The 23,679-nt window shown below is 43.4% G+C and overlaps 1 protein-coding gene across 1 annotated transcript in view; it reads right to left on the bottom strand.

Moving 5' to 3' along the window:
* Positions 1-2,310: 2,310 nt before the first annotated feature.
* The window catches only part of LOC124040443 (pantothenate kinase 3-like), a 29,896-nt gene continuing 8,527 nt past the window's right edge, over positions 2,311-23,679 (bottom strand). The window contains exons 2-7 of the mRNA XM_046357648.1: positions 10,993-11,345; positions 9,153-9,406; positions 7,355-7,531; positions 4,455-4,578; positions 2,901-3,026; positions 2,311-2,512 (exon numbers count right to left, since the gene is read on the bottom strand). Of these exons, the coding sequence (XP_046213604.1) occupies positions 2,453-2,512; positions 2,901-3,026; positions 4,455-4,578; positions 7,355-7,531; positions 9,153-9,406; positions 10,993-11,345 (1,094 nt within the window). The 3' untranslated portion in view covers positions 2,311-2,452. The remainder of the gene's footprint in view (positions 2,513-2,900; positions 3,027-4,454; positions 4,579-7,354; positions 7,532-9,152; positions 9,407-10,992; positions 11,346-23,679) is intronic.

Genomic DNA, 23,679 nt, shown 5'->3' on the forward strand with positions numbered 1-23,679 from the left:
GAACGTGAATTGGGACCTGCTATTGGGGGATATATAATATACAAATCTGCTATTGGGAGGGGGAAGGGGGTCATAAATATTGAAATGGTAATCCCAAATTGAACCATTGATCCAGACTAGTACCAAGGCCTATTGTCACTTTCACAAGAGCATGCAAATGTGAACAGGGGATGCTTGTAATAACTCTGAGCCAAAAAACAACAAAAACGATACAGAAAAACACAACATGAACATTTGAAAAATCACCCCCCCACAAAAAAATAAAAAATAAGATCTTTATGAAATCAAGTCAGAATCCCATGCAGTTGAATGACGCCATCTGCTAACCCGACTAAACTCCATGTTGCAGTGAGACTCGTGACTTCACATAGGTCTAACTGAAGCCTTCACAAAGAGCCACACTGAATCATAAACACTTCACATGAAGAAAAAAAGTAGAGACCGTAGGGCACAGAATCATAGTTCTACTAAAAACAAAAAGAGACCATAGGGCACAGAATCATAGTTCTACTAAAAACAAAAAGAGACTGTAGGGCACAGAATCATAGTTCTACTAAAAACAAAAAGGCAACAAAACAAGTTTGAGGTGAGAAGTAGGTGGCACAGAGTAGCCAGTAAGTAAACTGCTACCCAGTTTGACAACGGTGCCACCTGATAGGCGGAGGCCATTAACCAACAGGGAGAGGAGGAAGGCAAAAAAAAAAAAAACAGAACAGAACAGAGAACAGAACATTCTGTGATGTCATAATAGCAAAGGTTTGAGACATTGGATTCTCTTCCATTAATCCAATTGTTTCCTATGGACAGAAAAGAGCAAGAAGCTCTGAGCTGTCCGATCAGGTCCATTGTATGAGGTCATTATGATGGACGCAATCAATGGGATGTTTCTTTGACTAGAAACTGCTGCCCAGTTATTGCTGCCGTTTGAAATACCTAAGCCAACAGGTAAATCATGTCTAGTGTGGTGGTCCTTCAATATTCTAGCTACAAGCACATTGAATAGCTTTAACTGATGTAGAAAACAAGAAAATTGATAGCAGCTATGGGAATTGCTTTGGGGGCCAAAATAGAGATGTCCTGTCCAAACTGCAGGTAAATGAACCCTTCACACTGGGTGAGGAACTCCCACACCGACATAAGATAAAATACTTTAAAAAAAAATCACTATGTAGACAAACTGCTGCCAGTAGTTATGTACCTTTCGTACAACTACGTGAGATAAAAACACCACAAAGCAGTCCTTACTAGGCAATTCAAAACACTAGACGATTTTACATCACCACTGGCTGTAGAGGGGTGTCGCCATGGTCCGGGGTTTGGAGAAGATAGGCAAGTGTGAGGCAAGTGTGAGGTAAGTGTGAAACAAACAGAAGTGGATACTTGTACTGGACTCGTAGTGCAGCATCTCAAAATAACCAAAGGATCCAGATTTATAACATACATCTTAACAGAACTTCATCACTAAAAGAGACTAGAGAGTTTGAGGAGGCTGGTGAACCAAGGGTTTATAAACACTACATATCTGTTAACCATGAGGCATTAATAAAGCTATGATGAAATGTGCCACAAGCAACAGGAGAGTGGACCTGATGAAATGTGCCACAAGCAACAGGAGAGTGGACCTGATGAAATGTGCCACAAGCAACAGGAGAGTGGACCTGATGAAATGTGCCACAAGCAACAGGAGAGTGGACCTGATGAAATGTGCCACAAGCAACAGGAGAGTGGACCTGATGAAATGTGCCACAAGCAACAGGAGAGTGGACCTGATGAAATGTGCCACAAGCAACAGGAGAGTGGACCTGATGAAATGTGCCACAAGCAACAGGAGAGTGGACCTGATGAAATGTGCCACAAGCAACAGGAGAGTGGACCTGATGAAATGTGCCACAAGCAACAGGAGAGTGGACCTGATGAAATGTGCCACAAGCAACAGGAGAGTGGACCTGATGAAATGTGCCACAAGCAACAGGAGAGTGGACCCTCGTTGTGACGTGCTGAATTAAAAGGGCCAGTCAATTATGATGAATCAGCCTCTTTGGTCCCTTCATTTGATACAACTACCCCCCCCCCCTCCGTTGGCCTTTTTCACAAAGATGGACAGAACAGCAGCAGACAAGGCAATGTTCATATGTTGAGAGAAACTCCCTTCCCTCTATACCGAAGACTGCAGACTCCTGTCACACAGGTCAAATCTCAGCAGGTTTTGGCTTTAGTGCACTCTAGAACTACGAGAATAGATATTTACACACAGTACCCAGAAACTAACACAGTCTCTGTGACCCTTAGCGACCTGCCACACAGGGTTCATGACATGAGACATTACATTAGCTTTATTAATAAAACCTCTATTTGAGGGGATTTTAGAGAAAAATAGATCAAAGATATTTCTAGTTAAATTAAATGGCTTTTTCCAGTTTCCTGTGGCGGCTTCTCGGGCAGTGGCATATCATCATGGCTCCTCAGACGACTTTAGCAGCTCCAGGAATGCCCCAACCGCGCCAAAATATCCCTACAGAAAAACATACAATGTGGTAAATATAGTATTATTACTAATAATCAAATGAGGATTATGAACTCTGGGAGCTTTGGGGGGGGGGGGGGGGGGATGCTGGTGGGGATAGGGAAGAAACAATGGATGCTGTTGGGGATAGGGAAGAGAGAATGGATGCTGGTGGGGATAGGGAAGAAAAAATGGATGCTGGTGGGGATAGGGAAGAAAAAATGGATGCTGGTGGGGATAGGGAAGAAAGAATGGATGCTGGTGGGGATAGGGAAGAAATAATGGATGCTGGTGGGGATAGGGAATAAATAATGGGTGGGGGGGTAGAGTTGACAACTTTGTTTACATTCAGGTCTGACAGAATCTAAATCTTCCAACTCAAAATCAAGCGTTGTACCTCGTGTTCTAGGAACAGGGCCTTCAGTTGTCCCTTGGACCAGAAGTCCATGGCGTAGGCCAGCAGCTTAGTAGACACGGTGTTGATCCGTAAGAAATTCCCAACAAACACAACTCTCTCGATTTTCTGAAAGTGAAACATGTCATAGTTCTGGGCATCAATTTAAAATGTTTTTAAAAATGTAATGTTTCCAAAACATACAGAGCCGGTCAGTTCATAACAGAACCCCAGAAACATCGCTTTCTTAAATGTATTTATGTAGTTCTGTCCTTGAGCTGTTCTTGTCTATTCATGATCTGTATTATGTCGTGTTTCATGTGGACCCCAGGAAGAGTAGCTGAACGGGGATCCTAACAAAATACCAACAGCCAATGGGGATCCTAATAAAATACCAACAGCCAATGGGATCCTAATAAAATACCAACAGCCAATGGGATCCTAATAAAATACCAACAGCCAATGGGGATCCTAATAAAACACCAACAGCCAATGGGGATCCTAATAAAATACCAACAGCCAATGGGGATCCTAATAAAACACCAACAGCCAATGGGGATCCTAATAAAACACCAACAGCCAATGGGGATCCTAATAAAACACCAACAGCCAATGGGGATACAAATAAGTACTCATGATTACCACAAAGTGGAGCTAAAAGACGGGAGTCTGCTGTACTTCCCCTGTTATCACCATACAAGGCCAGAGCTGAGAAGGAAGTCAGCTGGTACAGCATCTGTACTGTTGTATCGCCGTTGAACTGAACCCCCTTGCACTTATAGTCCTGTCTGTACGATCACCGATCACCGACACTCTTTTAAAGTGTATTTTTAAAGCAGCCCCACATCTGAGTGATCTTGTAGCAGGTGTGTTGGATCGTCAAATAAAAGAGAAAACTGCACACGACTCTTTTCTTAGTACCACTTATTTTATTCAAGCTTATGTGTCGGGCCTCTTGTCCTCTTGTCAGAGCTATCACTATTAGAGAGAGATCACGGACACTAAAACTTTGTTGCTCGACAATAGAGTAATTCTATACTGTCGTTCACGCTTTGGGAAAAAGGTCTACGGGCCAGGTGGTGGTGGCGGAGCTGAAGTTCGGTGCGCTTTGAAAGCCCTGTAGAAATGCTGCTTGATCACCATGGAAACACTAAAGAAGTTGAAAGCATATAGAAAACCAGCCAAAAAAAAAAGAATGAAATGTGGTTGTCTCACCTAGCTACTGTAACAGTATTGCTTTCCGTTCCTCTCCTTGCACCTCCTTGCAGCTCTTACAGAGCAAAGGGAAACAACTACTGCCAAGGTCTCGGAGGGAGTGACGTCATCGATTGAAACGCTACTAGCGCACCACCGCTAACTAGCTAGCCATTTCACACCGGTTACACTACCGTAAGATGAACGCACTAAGTCACTCTGGATAACTGACTAAAATGACCCGGATGTAAAAAGTGTAAATGTAAATAAGCCCTTTTAGACAACGACTTCTCCTGAGAACATTAACTAAGTGAATGAATATTAATATAACGCAGACTGCAGGGAGAATGTTTGTGCGATGACCTCATTGACGGCACACATGCGTGCAATGGAACCGATGTTATTGGTGATGGTGACCAGCATAGCCCGGGCCAGGTCCTCTTTGCTGATGGAGTCTCGTTTCTGTTTACTCATCATGTGGCCAAAGCTGTGTTAAAATAACAAAAGCATAACATAAGAATCACACGAACTTCTATTAGGAAGGAACAAATTCTTCTTTAAAATTTAAAAACGATACCAATTAAGAGTTTTTTTGTTTAGAATTAAAAAGGGAATTGAACATCATAAAACAAGGCCAGTGATATAGAGCTCTTCTGGGACACTGTTACTTAACCTACATTGCACCTTGTACTGTGTAGCTTATATCTTATATCTATGTGCTTCTACAGTTCATTAACTACCATAACAATTACATACATACATACATACATACATACATACATACATACATACATACATACATACATACATACATACATACATACATACATACATACATACATACATACATACATACATACATACATACATACATACATACATACATACATACATACATACATACATACATACATACATACATACATACATACATACATACATACATACATACATACATACATACATACATACATACATACATACATACATACATACATACATACATACATACATACATACATACATACATACATACATACATACATACATACATACATACATACATACATACATACATACATACATACATACATACATACATACATACATACATACATACATACATACATACATACATACATACATACATACATACATACATACATACATACATACATACATACATACATACATACATACATACATACATACATACATACATACATACATACATACATACATACATACATACATACATACATACATACAGTTGAAGTTTGAAGTACAGACATACACCTTAGCCAAATACATTTAAACTCAGTTTTTCACAATTCCTGACATTTAATCCTATTCCCTGTTTTAGGTCGGTTAGGATCACCACTTTATTTTAAGAATGTGAAATGTCAGAATAATAGAGAGAATGATTTATTTCAGCTTTTATTTCTTTCATCACATTCCCAGTGGGTCAGAAATTTACATACACTCAATTAGTATTTGGTAGCATTGCCTTTAAAATTGTTTAACTTGGGTCAAACATTTCAGGTAGCCTTCCACAAGCTTCCCACAATAAGTTGGGTGAATTTTGGCCCATTCCTCCTGACAGAGCTGGTGTAACTGAGTCAGGTTTGTAGGCCTCCTTGCTCGCATACGCTTTTTCAGTTCTGCCAACAAATTTTCTATTGGATTGAGGTCAGGGCTTTGTGATGGCCACTCTAATACCTTGACTTTTGTTGTCCTTAAGCCATTTTGCCACATCTGTGGAAGTATGCTTGGGTCATTGTCCATTTGGAAAACCCATTTGCGACCAAGCTTCAACTTCCTGATACTTTTGTACCCATTTCCTCCAGCATCTTCACAAGGTCCTTTGCTGTTGTTCTGGAATTGATTTGCACTTTTCGCACCAAAGTCCGTTCAGCTCTAGGAGAGAACGCGTCTCCTGAGCGGTATGACGGCTGCGTGGTCCCATGGTGTTTATACTTGCGTACTATTGTTTGTACAGATGAATGTGGTACCTTCAGGCATTTTGAAAGTGCTCCCAAGGATGAACCAGACTTGTGGAGGTCTACAATTTATTTTCTCTGGTCTTGACTGATATCTTTTGATTTCCCATGATGTCAAGCAAAGAGGCACTGAGTTTGAAGGTAGGCCTTGAAATACATCCACAGGTACACCTCCAATTGACTCAGATGATGTCAATTAGCCTATCAGAAGCTTCAACAGCCATGACATCATTTTCTGGAGTTTTCCAAGCTGTTTAAAGGCACAGTCAACTTAGTGTATGTAAACTTCTTACTCACTGGAATTGTGATACAGTGAATTATATTTGAAATAATCTGTCTGTAAACAATTGTTGGACAAATTACTTGTCATGCACAAAGTAGATGTCCTAACAAACTATAGTTTTGGCAAATCGGTTAACAAGAAATTTGTGGAGTGGTTGAAAAACGAGTTTTAATGACTCCAACCTAAGTGTATGTAGACTTCTGACTTCAACTGTACATGCTTACAGTACCAGTCAACACACCTACTCATTCCAGGGTTTGTCTTTCTTTTTACTATTTTCTACATTGTAAAATGGTAGTAAAGACATTGAAACTATGAAATAACACATCTGGAATCATGTAGTAACCAAAAAAACAAAAAATAACTTTATATTTGAGATTCTTCAAAAGTAGCCACCCTTTGCCTTGATCACAGCTTCAAACACTCTTGGCATTTAAAGGATTTTCTTCAATATTTGAAATTGTTGCGTTTATATATTTTTGTTCAGTGTATATATTATCATGGTAAATATAATGGAACATATGGTATATCCAGTATAATTATCATGGTATATCCAGTATATTATCATGGTATATCCAGTATAGTTATCATGGTATATCCAGTATAGTTATCATGGTATATCCAGTATAATTATCATGGTATACCCAGTATAATTATCATGGTATACCCAGTATAATTATCATGGTATACCCAGTATAATTATCATGGTATACCCAGTATAATTATCATGGTATATCCAGTATAATTATCATGGTATACCCAGTATAATTATCATGGTATACCCAGTACAGTTATCATGGTATACCCAGTACAGTTATCATGGTATACCCAGTATAATTATCATGGTATACCCAGTATAATTATCATGGTATATCCAGTATAGTTATCATGGTATATAAAGTATAATTATCATGGTATATCCAGTATAATTATCATGGTATATTAAGTATAATTCCAGTACTGAGTGATCCCTCTTTCACCTGGAGGCTACAGCAGATCCTTGGAGGCTGAAACGCTCATAGTCTCCTCCGTAGATATCCCTCACCAGCTTGTCCACATTGCTGCTGTCGCCTCTGCTAGCCATATCCAGAGCCTCTTCAAATGTCTCACACCCAGTCAGCAGGCAGCACAGGCCCAGGAACGTACCCCCACCAAGACTGAGAGGAGGACACAGAGAAGGCATCAGGCCCAGGAACACATCAAATGGGCAATGACATCAAATCGTAAATGTGTGAAATTTTGTAGTTACACGTATGCATGCTTCATAAGAGCGTCTGCTAAATGACTTAAATGTAAATGTAAGTTACGGTTTCGTCCCTCGTGCCGGGGTCATGGAAAGTGGTTCTGAATGAACATACAACAGTGGCCTAAAAAGCAGTCCCCCCTCAGCCTGAGACCGGGTTGTTCCCCCCAGCCTGAGACCGGGTTGTTCCCCCCAGCCTGAGACCGGGTTGTTCCCCCAGCCTGAGACCGGGTTGCCTCAGCCTGAGACCGGGTTGTCCCCCCTCAGCCTGAGACCGGGTTGTCCCCCCTCAGCCTGAGACCGGGTTGTCCCCCCTCAGCCTGAGACCGGGTTGTCCCCCTCAGCCTGAGACCGGGTTGTCCCCCCTCAGCCTGAGACCGGGTTGTCCCCCCTCAGCCTGAGACCGGGTTGTCCCCCCAGCCTGAGACCGGGTTGCCTCAGCCTGAGACCGGGTTGCCCCCCAGCCTGAGACCGGGTTGTCCCCCCCAGCCTGAGACCGGGTTGTCCCCCCCTCAGCCTGAGACCGGGTTGTCCCCCCTCAGCCTGAGACCGGGTTGTCCCCCCCTCAGCCTGAGACCGGGTTGTCCCCCCTCAGCCTGAGACCGGGTTGTCCCCCCCTCAGCCTGAGACCGGGTTGTCCCCCCTCAGCCTGAGACCGGGTTGTCCCCCCTCAGCCTGAGACCGGGTTGTCCCCCTCAGCCTGAGACCGGGTTGTCCCCCTCAGCCTGAGACCGGGTTGTCCCCCCTCAGCCTGAGACCGGGTTGTCCCCCCCTCAGCCTGAGACCGGGTTGTCCCCCCCTCAGCCTGAGACCGGGTTGTCCCCCCCTCAGCCTGAGACCGGGTTGTCCCCCCTCAGCCTGAGACCGGGTTGTCCCCCCTCAGCCTGAGACCGGGTTGTCCCCCCTCAGCCTGAGACCGGGTTGTCCCCCCCTCAGCCTGAGACCGGGTTGTCCCCCCTCAGCCTGAGACCGGGTTGTCCCCCCTCAGCCTGAGACCGGGTTGTCCCCCCTCAGCCTGAGACCGGGTTGTCCCCCCTCAGCCTGAGACCGGGTTGTCCCCCCTCAGCCTGAGACCGGGTTGTCCCCCCTCAGCCTGAGACCGGGTTGTCCCCCCTCAGCCTGAGACTTGCCTGGTTAAATAAAGGTTAAATAAAGGTGTAAAAAAAATTTAAAAAACATTACAAGGTATGATTCTCCTCTCTTTAACGAGGAAAACTAAACTAAAAAGAATAAAAAGTATTTTTGAAGATTTACATTTTTCGTTCTGTTCAATGACTCCCCCACATGAAAACAACTCTCACCTGGGAAAACCCAGTCCATTGATGATCAGTAAAAATGACTTTGGACTGTCGTCAAAGCATGTAGATACTGTATGTAAAACCAATGCAACAAATGGATTTGAATTGGCACTGGTGAACAGCACTGTCCTGAAACCTCTCAGATTTTAAACACTACCAGAAATCATAAAAATACAGACCTTGCAAGGATTAAAATAAAAATAAAAAAAACTTAAAGTTCATCCCTGTGTCCTGTACCTTGTGCCGGTGACCCGTTTGTAGTAATCTTTAGAGTATACAGCCAGGATGCTAACCCCAGATCCAATGTTGACCAGCAGCATAGGGAACGGGTCGGCCAGACTGCACGGAGTCTTCGCGCTGTTCTGGGTGTCTGACGGGTTCTCAAAGTAGAAGCACTCAGGGTGGCCGTTGAACCTCACGGAGTCCACATAGAGCAGGCCGTGAATCAGACAGTCAAGCTCATCCAGCTTCAACAGCTCTAAATCAGCCATCTGTAGAGGGGGGAGGAGAGAGAGGTGGTGTGAGGAGAACCAAAGCATGATGCAAAACCTCAGTCACCTGCTAACCTCAACCCGGACTACGTAAACAAATCAGGTCTGCGGCCAGACAACATAGAAGCCCAGCCGGTCAGTACCACAACCAAGTGCCTGACAGCACAGCTCGTCTTCGCAGCACTGGTACAGTAAAGCATCGGCCTCAAGTTCAGACAAAATATTAAAAAACAATGTCTTATTAAACACAGAACACCCTTCCTTGACTGGAATCAAATCAAACTATTAGTCACATGCGCCGAATACAACAGGTGTAGTAGACCTTACCGTGAAATGCTGACTTACAAGCCCTTAACCAACAATGCAGTTGAAGGAAAATAGAGTTAAGAAAATATTTACTGAATAAACAGTAAATATTGTCCAGGGTGACTGGAGTCTTGGACAATTTGTTGGGCCTTCCTCTGACACCGGCTAGTATATAGGCCCTGGACGTCAGGAGGCTTGGCCCCAGTGACACATTACCCTCTGTAGGCCTTACGGTCAGGTGCAGAGCAGTTGCCATGTCAGGCGGTGATGCAACCGCTCAGGATGCTCTCGATGGTGCAGCTGTAGAACGTTTTGAGGATCTGAGGACCCATGCCAAATCTTTTCAGTCTCCTGAGGGGGAAACGTTTTTGTCGTGCCCTCATCACGACTGTCTTGGTGTGTTTGGACCATGATAGTTTGTTAGTGGACCATGATAGTTTGTTCGGGATGTGACTCGCTACACTGCAGCCCCATCGATGAGAATGGGGGCGTGCTCGGTCCTCCTTTTCCTATAGTCCACGATCATCTCCTTTGTCTTGATCACGTTGAGGAAGAGGTTGTTGTCCTGGCACCATACTGCCAGGTCTCTAACCTCCTCCCTGGTGTTGGAGTCGTGTTTGGCCACGCAGTTGTGGGTGAACAGGGAGTACAGGAGGGGACTAAGGATGTACCCCTGAGGGGCCCCCATGTTGAGGATTAGCGTGATAGATGTGTTGCCTACCCTTAACACCTGGGAGTGGCCCATCAGGAAGTCCAGGATCCAGTTGCAGACGGAGGTGTTTAGTCCCAGGGTCCTTAGCTTCGTGATGAGCTTTGACGGCACTATGGTGTTGAACGCTGAGCTGTAGTCAATGAACAGCATTCTCACATAGGTGTTCCTTTTGTCCAGGTGGGAAAGGGCAGTGTGGAGAGCAATTGAGATTGCAACATCTGTGCATCTGTTAGGGCAGTATGCAAATTGGAGTGGGTCTAGGGTTTCTGGGATAATGGTGTTGATGTGAGCCATGACCAGCCTTTCAAAGCACTTCATGGCTACAGATAGTCATTTAGGCAGGTTACCTTCGCTTTCTTGGGCACAGGGACTATGGTGGTCTGCTTGAAACAAGTAGGTATTACAGACTCTTATGGTCAAACTTGCCAAATGGAGGGCTAGGGAGAGCTTCGTCTCTGTGTGGAGTAAAGGTTGTCTAGAGTTTTTTTCTTCATTACTCATATGACATACTGGTAGAAATGAGGCTGCAATGTTGTCAGGTCACCCGTTGTCTCATTCTCTCACTCACCGTTCTGAAGTCGTTCTCGAACTTGTAGGCCCCTCCGCCCGTGGCGCAGAGCGTGGTGTGGAGGCTGGAGAAGTTCTTGACGCTGCCCATCTGGATGAAGCGATGCATGGCCTGCGTTGGAAAGCGGATGAAGTGCAGGTTGCCCGTCCGGCCGCACATGGTCAGGTTCTTCAGTTCCAGGTGGACGTCTCGGACGCCCGTCTTCCCGTACGCCGTGTTGGAGGTCAGGTAGCGGCGGATGCTCTTCAGGTTTTCCACTTCTTCCTGTTCCTCCTCCGCCGTGATGTCCTTAGGCTCGAAGTAGACCAGCTTCACCAGAGTACCGCCGATGTCCATCCCGAACCAGGGAAAGGCTGTCAAGGCAAAGCAAGAAATAAGTTAGCATTGTTATTATCGCATGGTTACTGTGTCGTTTGCCTGTCATTTCACTGTCATCAGAAATGTACAGATCCGTCTGCCTCGCATGCATCCAATTAATTGTTAAATTACATTTTATTTAATGTAACCTTTATTTAACTAGGCAAGTCAGTTAAGAACAAATTCTTATTTACAGTGATGGTCTACCGGGGAACAATGGGTTAACTGCCTTGTTCAGGGGCAGAACAACTGATTTTTTACCTTGTCAGCTCTGGGATTCGATCCAGCAACCTTTCGGTTACTAGTTAAACACTAACCACTAGGCTACCCTTCCGCCCCGTTCATGCAGTTGGAAAACAAGGTTGTATTCAGACAGCAATAGTATTCTTAATGCCCCCTAAAACAGAATTCCATGCCTTATGCAACCAAAGTGTCTGTTGTGCCCTTGGGCTGAGTATAATCATTATAATTCCCTTCTCCCAGCTCACATGGCTTGCTCAGATATCTCAATTCTTATTAGCCAATGCATGTCACGTGATCAGGTCCTTCTGACGGGTATCGCAGCTCCAAAGTATTCCACAAGTGAAGACCGACATCGCGAATGCAACCATGCGCCTCCTTATCAAATTCCCAATGTGAACTGTACACATTTACTTTTCGTGAGCCAATCAGATGAGTAGGTGTAAGGAACAGCAAAAGCACTAGCCTGTGAATCTACAAAAGTAGTATTCCTATTGGTCAGATTGTCCTCCTTCTGTGACAAGAACGGAATATTCCAAACATAGTCTGGGACAGTTGTGGGAAGCTATACATCCCAAATTAATACAACCACTGTATATTTAAAAAAAACACTTAAAAAGCAAATGACGCAACCGATCAGAACGTTTAGCTTAACATGTTGATAAAGTATTGGGCTATTTCTTCACATTCTAAGCGTAGCAGCACTCACAAGGCAGTAAGGCTATAATCGCAAATGTTTCAGCGTCGTCCGGGTTAAGGGGAGGGTTTGGCCTGCCGGGATTTTTCCACCACTGCTTTCAATGTAGCACCATCATAGGATGCCACCTTTCCAACAAGTCAGTTCGTCAAATTTCTGCCCAGCAAGGGCTGTCGCACGCAACTTTTAAGTGTGAAAGAACTTGACTGGCCTGCACAGAGCCCTGACCTTAACCCCATCGAACACCTTTGGGATGCATTGGAACACAGACTGCGAGCCAGGCCTAACCGCCCAACATCAGTGCCCTGACCTCACTAATGCTCTTGTGGCTGAATGGAAGCAAGTCCCCGCAGCAATGTTCCTACATCTAGTGGAAAGCCTTCCCAGAAGAGTGGAGGCTAGCACAATGTTCCAACATCTAGTGGAAAGCCTTCCCAGAAGAGTGGAGGCTGTTATAGCAGCAATGTTCCAACATCTAGTGGAAAGCCTTCCCAGAAGAGTGGAGGCTGTTATAGCAGCAATGTTCCAACATCTAGTGGAAAGCCTTCCCAGAAAAGAGGAGGCTGTTATAGCAGCAAACGGGGACCAACTCCATATTAATGTCCATGAGTTTGGAATGAGATGTTGGACGATCGGGTGTCCACATACTTTTGGTAATTTGGTGTTTTTTTAAATGTTGACTGCCTCTGCTCAGATTACAAGGTGGGTGATGTTGCAATGGCCTTTCTCTCCGATCAGTGCCTCAAGTATGCCGACAGAATCAAGCCTTTAGATATTAATAGTGATCATACTTTATATTTGTCAAACCATGACTGGCGTTAAGCCTACAGTGCCTTCGGAATGTATTCAGACCCCTTGACCTTTTCCACATTTTTGTTACATTGAAACGTTATTCTAAAATGGAATAAATAAAACATTTTCCTCGTCAATCTACACGCAATACCCCATAATGACATCACAATACCCCATAATGACATCACAATACCCCATAATGACATCACAATACCCCATAATGACATCACAATACCCCATAATGACATCACAATACCCCATAATGACATCACAATACCCCATAATGACATCACAATACCCCATAATGACATCGCAAAAACTGGTTTGTAGAAATGTTTGAAAATATGTGTTATTTCATACTTTTGATATCTTCTGTAGAAAACAGTAAAAATAAAGACAAATCCTGGAATGAGTAGGTGTCCAAACTTCTGACCGGGAGTATGTTTCACAAGTTTGAATAGCATCGTACAGTCAGTAGAGCGCGGTCCAGTCAGTAGAACGCGGTACAGTCAGTAGAGCGTGGTACAGTCATTAGAACACTGTACAGTCAGTAGAACGCGGTACAGTCAGTAGAACGTGGTACAGTCAGTAGAACGTGGTACAGTCAGTAGAACACGGTACAGTCAGTAGAACACGGTACAGTCAGTAGAACACGGTACAGTCAGTAGAACACGGTACAGTCAGTAGAGCAGTAGAGCGTGGTACAGTCAGTAGAACAGTAGAGCGTGGTACAGTCAGTAGAACACTGTACAGTCAGTAGAACACGGTACAGTCAGTAGAGCACGTTACAGTCAGTAGAACACTGTACAGTGAGTAGAACACTGTACAGTCAGTAGAGCACGGTACAGTCAGTAGAACACGGTACAGTCAGTAGAGCAGTAGAGCGTGGTACAGTCAGTAGAACACTGTACAGTCAGTAGAACACTGTACAGTCAGTAGAACACTGTACAGTCAGTAGAACACAGTACAGTCAGTAGAACACGGTACAGTCAGTAGAGCAGTAGAGCATGGTACAGTCAGTAGAACACTGTACAGTCAGTAGAACACTGTACAGTCAGTAGAACACTGTAGTCAGTAGAACACTGTAGTCAGTAGAACACTGTAGTCATTAGAGCACTGTACAGTCATTAGAGCACTGTACAGTCAGTAGAACGCGGTACAGTCAGTAGAACGCGGTACAGTCAGTAGAGCAGTAGAGCGTGGTACAGTCAGTAGAACACTGTACAGTCAGTAGAGCACGGTACAGTCAGTAGAACATGGTACAGTCCGTAGAGCAGTAGAGCGTGGTACAGTCAGTAGAACATGGTACAGTCAGTAGAACACGGTACAGTCAGTAGAACACCGTACAGTCAGTAGAACACTGTACAGTCAGTAGAACACTGTACAGTCAGTAGAACACTGTAGTCAGTAGAACACTGTACAGTCAATAGAACACTGTAGTCAATAGAACACTGTACAGTCAGTAGAACGCGGTACAGTCAGTAGAACAGTAGAGCGCGGTACAGTCAATAGAACACGGTACAGTCAGTAGAACACGGTACAGTCAGTAGAACACGGTACAGTCAGTAGAACACCGGTACAGTCAGTAGAACACCGTACAGTCAGTAGAACACCGTACAGTCAGTAGAACACCGTACAGTCAGTAGAGCAGTAGAACACGGTACAGTCAGTAGAACACGGTACAGTCAGTAGAACACGGTACAGTCAGTAGAACACGGTACAGTCAGTAGAACACGGTACAGTCAGTAGAACACGGTACAGTCAGTAGAGCAGTAGAACGCGGTACAGTCAGTAGAACACGGTACAGTCAGTAGAACGCAGTACAGTCAGTAGAACGCGGTACAGTCAGTAGAACGCGGTACAGTCAGTAGAACGCGGTACAGTCAGTAGAACGCGGTACAGTCAGTAGAACGCGGTACAGTCAGTAGAACACGGTACAGTCAGTAGAACACGGTACAGTCAGTAGAACAGTAGAGCGCGGTACAGTCATTAGAACACGGTACAGTCAGTAGAACACGGTACAGTCAGTAGAGCACGGTACAGTCAGTAGAGCACGGTACAGTCAGTAGAGCACGGTACAGTCAGTAGAGCACGGTACAGGGTATAGTGCAGTATATTGCACTGTACTCTACAGTACTGCACAAAACTCTACAATACTGCATCGGGCGGTATACCATATTTTACTATATACACCGGTATTTATGCACGGACCGGTTTGGGTTTTTACTTTACCTTCTATAACGTTATTTTAATGTTTGGTTTGTTAAAATTGTGTAGCGGTGTGTAACATCCATTTGTTTAGTTTACTCCGCTACTTGTGTCATCCCTCTCCTCTCTTTCTCGCCACGCCCCTTTCCACACAGACCTAGTCCCGCCCCCTGTCAGTCAAGGAGCGCACGTGTTGTTGCTCGACCACGAGACACTTTCGTTCAGTCTGCATGGTCAACGCAGCACACCAATTTGATCTTAATATCAATCAATCACAAGCGTTCTATAATTACAATATTAGTTTGTGTTTCTTACATCTGCAAACAGCTAGTTTGTATTTTCTTAGCAAGTTAAGCTAAATCGTGTTAGCCACTAATGCTAATCGCAGCTAATAAAAGTACTGAGCTAACTAATACAGACTGATGCCTGTACTGGAGGAGACAAATCAGCATGTTGTTCGTGTAACAGTATCTTTTAAATCAAAGATAGAATAGGCGAAGTATGAATATGTTGGCTATATGAATGAAGATTTAATGTAGCCAAAGACTATAGGGTCCCCTAGGAAACACTGAACGTCACTTTGGTTCCTACCCTGTCACAATAACTCCTCCGTGGCATTTGCATTCATTGTTATGTCAAACACTGTACTCAAATTGCCCACTATTATTTTATATTCCAACTATAGAATTATAATAAACATTCTATTTCCACGATTCCAAAAGTTCACCCAAATGTTTTGATATAAATCGCAATTGCACCATTTGGTTAAAAATAAGGCCTAGTAATCAAATCAAATCAAATTTATTTATATAGCCCTTCGTACATCAGCTGATATCTCAAAGTGCTGTACAGAAACCCAGCCTAAAACCCCAAACAGCAAACAATGCAGGTGTAAAAGCACGGTGGCTAGGAAAAACTCCCTAGAAAGGCCAAAACCTAGGAAGAAACCTAGAGAGGAACCGGGCTATGTGGGGTGGCCAGTCCTCTTCTGGCTGTGCCGGGTAGAGATTATAACAGAACATGACCAAGATGTTCAAATGTTCATAAATGACCAGCATGGTCAAATAATAATAAGGCAGAACAGTTGAAACTGGAGCAGCAGCACAGTCAGATGGACTGGGGACAGCAAGGAGCCATCATGTCAGGTAGTCCTGGGGCACGGTCCTAGGGCTCAGGTCCTCCGAGAGAGAGAAAGAAAGAGAGAATTAGAGAGAGCATATGTGGGGTGGCCAGTCCTCTTCTGGCTGTGCCAGGTGGAGATTATAACAGAACGTGGCCAAGATGTTCAAATGTTCATAAATGACCAGCATGGTTGAATAATAGTAAGGCAGAACAGTTGAAACTGGAGCAGGAGCATGGCCAGGTGGACTGGGGACAGCAAGGAGTCCTCATGTCAGGTAGTCCTGGGACATGGTCCTAGGGCCCAGGCCAGTTGAAACTGGAGCAGCAGCATGGCCAGGTGGACTGGGGACAGCAAGGAGTCATCATGTCAGGTAGTCCTGGGGCATGGTTCTAGGGCTCAGGTCCTCCGAGAGAGAGAAAGAAAGAGAGAAGGAGAGAATTAGAGAACGCACACTTAGATTTACACAGGACACCGAATAGGACAGGAGAAGTACTCCAGATAAACAAACTGACCCTAGCCCCCCGACACATAAACTACTGCAGCATAAATACTGGAGGCTGAGACAGTATATTTGATACTCAAATGATCTCAAATGAGTGCAGGAAAATGCAGAAATGCAGGAACTTATTTTTAGGTTGAAGTTGAATTGAACAGTATAAACCAGTCAGAAGGGAGAAAGACCCATTGAAATCATATATATATATATATGTGTGTGTGTGTGTGTGTGTGTGTGTGTGTGTGTGTGTGTGTGTGTGTGTGTGTGTGTGGCCACACTACTCACAAAGCAAAATGTAGAACTTTCATTAAATCAAAAAACATAAAATCCCATCATAAATTTGAATAATACCATACATGATGGCCATATCTCCCAGCCCTAGTACTGCGCTCCACTCTACGCCACTGAGATATCCAAACCTACGGAACATGTGGAGAACAACAATCGTAGCCATATTTATCCATTTCTGTGAAGTACCCATGATGTAATTCAATTACTGAGTGTAAATCAATTTTACTTACTGTACTTCAATAACTAAAATATTTTATTTTTTCCAAAACTCAAGGTGCCAGTCTTTCTGCAGACATCTTTTAATCTTAATTGGGAGGAGATTTTTTAAAACAGAGTCACACCTGCATTGCTTGCTTCTTCCTAGGTTTTGGCCTTTCTAGGGAGTTTTTCCGAGCCACCGTGCTTCTACACTTGCATTGCTTGCTGTTTGGGGTTTTAGGCTGGGTTTCTGTACAGCACTTTGAGATATCAGCTGATGTAAGAAGGGCTATAATAAATACATTTGATTTGATTAAAAACCTAAAAGGGAGATTAGACTATTAGTCCGTTACCAAAGTTTGCATCGGCACAGTTCTTCCACTAAATTAGTTTTTTGTACATTTTTCAGTGAAAATTGTTGACAGTAGTCCTTGTGCATAGAATAGTGTGGTTTGTTAAACTTTGAAATCAAATGGGTTTTTTGTCGAAGTGTAATTCCGTTAATATGGAATTGTCCTTAAACCATATCTGATAGGAATCCACGAAAACATGCAGGGAAGTAATAATTATAATTAAAAAAATGTTTTTGAAATCATATTTATAGAGCCGTCAAAAAAATAAAAAATAAAAGCACACTGTAAAGCAAAGACTATAAAACTAAAACAAGATGAAAGATAATCCTCACTTCCAACTGATTAAACAAGACCAAGGTCTGCTGTTCCAACCTTTTCTTAGGTTGAAGAATTACTGGGTGATAGGCAAACCTGCTTCTCTGGTAGTGGAATCATTCTTTATCAGGGAGCAAGGCTTGGGGCACATGACAGTCACCCCACCAGAGGCACCTGCCCTGTCCAACTGTGTGTGTGTGTGTGTGTGCGTGTGTGGTAGTATGCAGTATGTGTGTGTGTGTGTGTGTGTGTGTGTGTGTGTGTGTGTGTGTGTGTGTGTGTGTGTGTGTGTGTGTGTGTGTCCAGATGAAGGGGCAACGAACAGACAGACCAGGACATGTGGGTGAAAGGTGTCCGTTTTCCCCCTCCTCCTCCCCCTCCTCCTCCTCCTCCTCCTCCCCTCCCCCTCCCCCTCCCCCTCCCCCTCCCCTCCTCCCCCTCCCATGGCTCTCTGCAACCACAAGGGGGTTGAGAAGGTGTCTGTGTGTAGAGAGGGGAGGTATGGTGGAGATGTCAAATAAAGTACAAATGTAAAGGTCACAGTAGAGGTAACATATCTATCTGTAAGTGATCTTTATTCAGAATGTCTTCTAATTCCGGTATGTGGTTCTCGTTCACATCCTGTATGTCGTGTACCTACAATCTGAATATCAGTTAGTGGTCAGGAGGTTTAATGTTCTCTTCTCCTACTCCCGTTAGTTTCTCTCTCTTCGCCCTATCAGTGCTACAGGATTAGTGACTGGTAAACCCTGTAGCCCAGAGGGTCGGGGTCAATTACCATTTCAATTCAAGAAGTACATTCCAATTCAAAATTGTCTTCAATGCTTTTCAATGAGACATGTGGAATTGGAATGTGGAATTGGAATGTGGAATGTAGAATTGGAATGTGGAATTGGAATGTGGAATTGGAATGTGGAATTGGAATGTGGAATTGGAATGTGGAATTGGAATGTGGAATGTAGAATTGGAATGTACTTTCTGAATTGGAATGTGGAATGTAGAATTGGAATGTGGAATTGGAATGTGGAATGTAGAATTGGAATGTACTTTCTGAATTGGAATGTGGAATGTGGAATTGGAATGTGGAATGTAGAATTGGAATGTACTTTCTGAATTGAAATAGAGCCCAACCCTGGTGAAGTTTACCATACTGCACATCTCCTCTTGATTTCTATTACAATGCAAGAGACAAGAACCCACCCTTCTTTGGGTGGTAATGTTGTGTTTTAAATGTGGTGTTGATTGCTGCTGCCTTCTTGGCCAAGTCTCTCTTTAAAACAATAAAAGAATCAATGGGCTTTTCCTAGTTAAATATGCACTGATGTTCAAAGGTTTGGAGTCACATAGAAATGTCCTTGTTTTTTTTTAAGAAAAGCATTTTTTGTTAAAATAAAATTGATCAAAAATAGTGTAGCCATAGTAATTTACAATATTAACAATTGTAGCTGGAAAAGGCAGATTTTTTATGAAATATCTACAGTTGAAGTCGGAAGTTTACATACCCCTTAGCCAAATACATTTAAACTCAGGCTTTTCACAATTCCTGACATTTAATCGTAGTAAAAGTTCCCTGTTTTTAGGTCAGTTAGGATCACCACTTTATTTTAAGAATGTGAAATGTCAGAATAATAATAACGAGAATGATTTCAGCTTTTATTTCTTTCATCACGTTCCCAGTGGGTCAGAAGTTTACATACACTCAATTAGTATTTGCACAAAGTAGATGTCCTAACCAACTTGCCAATACTATAGTTTGTTAACAAGACATTTGTGGAGTGGTTGAAAAACGAGTTTTAAATGACTCCAACCTAAGTGTATGTTAACTTTTGACTTCAACTGTACAGAGGCCCATTATCAGCAACCATCACTCCTGTGTTCCAATGGCACGTTGTGTTAGCTAATCCAAGTTTATAATTTTAAAAGGTTAATTGATCATTAGAAAACCCTTTTGCAATTATGTTAGCACAGCTGAAAACTGTTGTACTGATTAAAGAATCAATAAAACTGTCCTTCTTTAGACTAGTTGAGTATCTGGAGCATCAGAATTTGTGGGTTTGATTACAGGCTCAAAATGTTCAGAACTTTCTTCTGAAAATCATCAGTCTAATCTTGTTCTGAGAAATGAAGGCTATTTCATGCGAGAAATTACCAAGAAACTTAAGATCTCACACAATGCTGTGTCCTACTTCCTTCACAGAACAGCTCAAACTGGCCCTAACCAGAATATAAAGAGGAGTGGGAGGCCCCGGTGCATAACTGAGTGAGAGGACAAGTACATTAGCGTGTCTAGTTTGAGAAACAGACGCCTCTCAAGTCCTCATCTGGAAGCTTCATTAAATAGTACCCACAAAACACCAGTCGCAACATCAACAGTGAAGAGGCGACTCCGGGAGGCTGGCCTTCCTTCAAGGACATTTCTAAGTGACCCCAGACTTTTGAACGATAGTTGTATAGATTTTCTTTATTGAATTGACGTTACAACATTTTGGAGGCTGTTGAGGAGAGAACGGCTCATAATAACGTCTGGAACGGAGCGAATGGCATCAAAACCATGTGTTTGATTCCATTCCACCTATTCCGTTCCGGACATTACCTTCCTCCCCAATTAAAGGGGGACACCAAACTCCTGTGGCTGACACCTACAAGTGAAACCGGTGTCAGTGTCCACAAAACTTGCTCATCATCTCGTCGGTGAACTGTAACTAGTGGAAGAACTCGACTGATGGAGTCTTTCTTAATGAGAGCCGTTCCGTGAAAACAAAAGATCACCACACTTTTAAATCCACTTTTAATTCCTTTCCTCACTTCCTTCCCTGACTATGTCAGACGCTCCTGGGTGGTGTCAGCTTCCCTAACCCTAACCCTAATCCTAGCCCTAATCCTAACCCTAATCCTAACCCTAATCCTAATCCTAATCCTAACCCTAATCCTAACCCTAATCCTAACCCTAATCCTAATCCTAATCCTAACCCTAATCCTAACCCTAATCCTAATCCTAATCCTAACCCTAATCCTAATCCTAACCCTAATCCTAACCCTAATCCTAACCCTAATCTTAACCATTAGTGGTGAAAATTGCAAAACAGACCCAAGATCAGCGTCAACTTCGTACTACTCCCAGATGCTCTGTAGAAAGGCTTTAGTCCAGGCATCGCCAACCCTGTTCCTGGAGAGATACCGTCCTGCAGGTTTTATCTCCAACCCTGTTCCTGTAGAGATACCATCCTGCAGGTTTACATCAGGGCTCTCCAACCCTGGTCCTGTAGAGATACCGTCCTGCAGGTTTATATCAGGCATCTCCAACCCTGTTCCTGGAGAGATACCGTCCCGTCACTTTAACTGTTAAAACCTCCAGGAGGGTATCTCTCCAGGAACAGGGTTAGAGAGCCCTGATATAAACCTCCAGGAGGGTATCTCTCCAGGAACAGGGTTAGAGAGCACTGATATAAACCTCCAGGAGGGTATCTCTACAGGAACAGGGTTGGAGAGCCCTGATAGGCTATTGGTTTGCCTACTCAACGTCTCTCTTAAACACGCCTACATTTGAAATGTTCTGCAGTGGCTTGGTGGCTGTGAAACTGATCTGGTGCTACAATTAACTGATACTAAAAACGTACAGCATATTTAAGTGAAACTACCACTCAAAACAATACATTGTGGTGTTTGTTTTATTACTCCATTGTTGATATAGTCACAAAATGTTTTGCCTGTCAGCATATCATGACCAGCTGAGGTTGTAGGCAAACAGGAACTGTGTTTGCTTTAGCCAATTCTGATGCAGTACTTCATGCAATCTCCCCCCTGGGTAGATAACCTATAGCTATAATAATCAATGGTACATGTTAAGAGACGAGGCCACCCAAATGACAGCTCAGAAAGAATGTTGAGGGTGTTGCCGAGTTTAATGTGCAATATATTCCAGTGTAATTACAGTACAGATTAAAATTAGGCCTAATTTGAAATCTCTCTCTATATTGATGCTGATATTAAATCACATCATTTTTGGTACCGATGTGTGTGTTACTGATATGCTCACCTGTAGGCTCGGTTGGTATGCATGCCATTTATGTGACTACATTCTGCATGGCATTAGACCAAGTTAGTGGTTTAAATCAGATCGTTCATGGTAAATGGCTTCAGTAAACTGGAAGTATGCATTGTTACATTATCATGTGAAACACCATCTCAGTGTCAGACTTTCAGACCGATCAAATTGGCACCAGAGATCAACATTTACAGTTGGACAACAGATGAATTATTATCCAACAATATTGGCTTCTGAATATAGTCGATAGGACCAACACTAGGCTCTGAATATAGTCGATAGGACCAACACTAGGCTCTGAATATAGTCGATAGGACCAACACTAGGCTCTGAATATAGTCGATAGGACCAACACTAGGCTCTGAATATAGTCGATAGGACCAACACTAGGCTCTGAATATAGTCGATAGGACCAACACTAGGCTCTGAATATAGTCGATAGGACCAACACTAGGTCCTGAATATAGTCGATAGGACCAACACTAGGCTCTGAATATAGTCGATAGGACCAACACTAGGCTCTGAATATAGTCGATAGGACCAACACTAGGTCCTGAATATAGTCGATAGGACCAACACTAGGTCCTGAATATAGTCGATAGGACCAACATTAGGTCCTGAATATAGTCGATAGGACCAACACTAGGTCCTGAATATAGTCGATAGGACCAACACTAGGCCCTGAATAATATCGATAGGACCAACACTAGGTCCTGAATATAGTCGATAGGACCAACACGAGGTCCTGAATATAGTCGATAGGACCAACACTAGGTCCTGAATATAGTCGATAGGACCAACACTAGGCTCTGAATAATATCGATAGGACCAACACTAGGTCCTGAATATAGTCGATAGGACCAACACTAGGCTCTGAATAATATCGATAGGACCAACACTAGGTCCTGAATATAGTCGATAGGACCAACACTAGGCTCTGAATAATATCGATAGGACCAACACTAGGCCCTGAATATAGTCGATAGGACCAACACTAGGCCCTGAATATAGTCGATAGGACCAACACTAGGTCCTGAATATAGTCGATAGGACCAACACTAGGTCCTGAATATAGTCGATAGGACCAACACTAGGCTCTGAATATAGTCGATAGGACCAACACTAGGTCCTGAATATAGTCGATAGGACCAACACTAGGTCCTGAATATAGTCGATAGGACCAACACTAGGTCCTGAATATAGTCGATAGGACCAACACTAGGTCCTGAATATAGTCGATAGGACCAACACTAGGTCCTGAATATAGTCGATAGGACCAACACTAGGTCCTGAATATAGTCGATAGGACCAACACTAGGTCCTGAATATAGTCGATAGGACCAACACTAGGTCCTGAATATAGTCGATAGGACCAACACTAGGCTCTGAATATAGTCGATAGGACCAACACTAGGTCCTGAATATAGTCGATAGGACCAACACTAGGCTCTGAAAATAGTCGATAGGACCAACACTAGGCTCTGAATATAGTCGATAGGACCAACACTAGGCTCTGAATATAGTCGATAGGACCAACACTAGGTCCTGAATATAGTCGATAGGACCAACACT

This window comes from Oncorhynchus gorbuscha, linkage group LG07 (assembly GCF_021184085.1).
Source record: "Oncorhynchus gorbuscha isolate QuinsamMale2020 ecotype Even-year linkage group LG07, OgorEven_v1.0, whole genome shotgun sequence".
Taxonomy (NCBI): domain Eukaryota; kingdom Metazoa; phylum Chordata; class Actinopteri; order Salmoniformes; family Salmonidae; genus Oncorhynchus; species Oncorhynchus gorbuscha.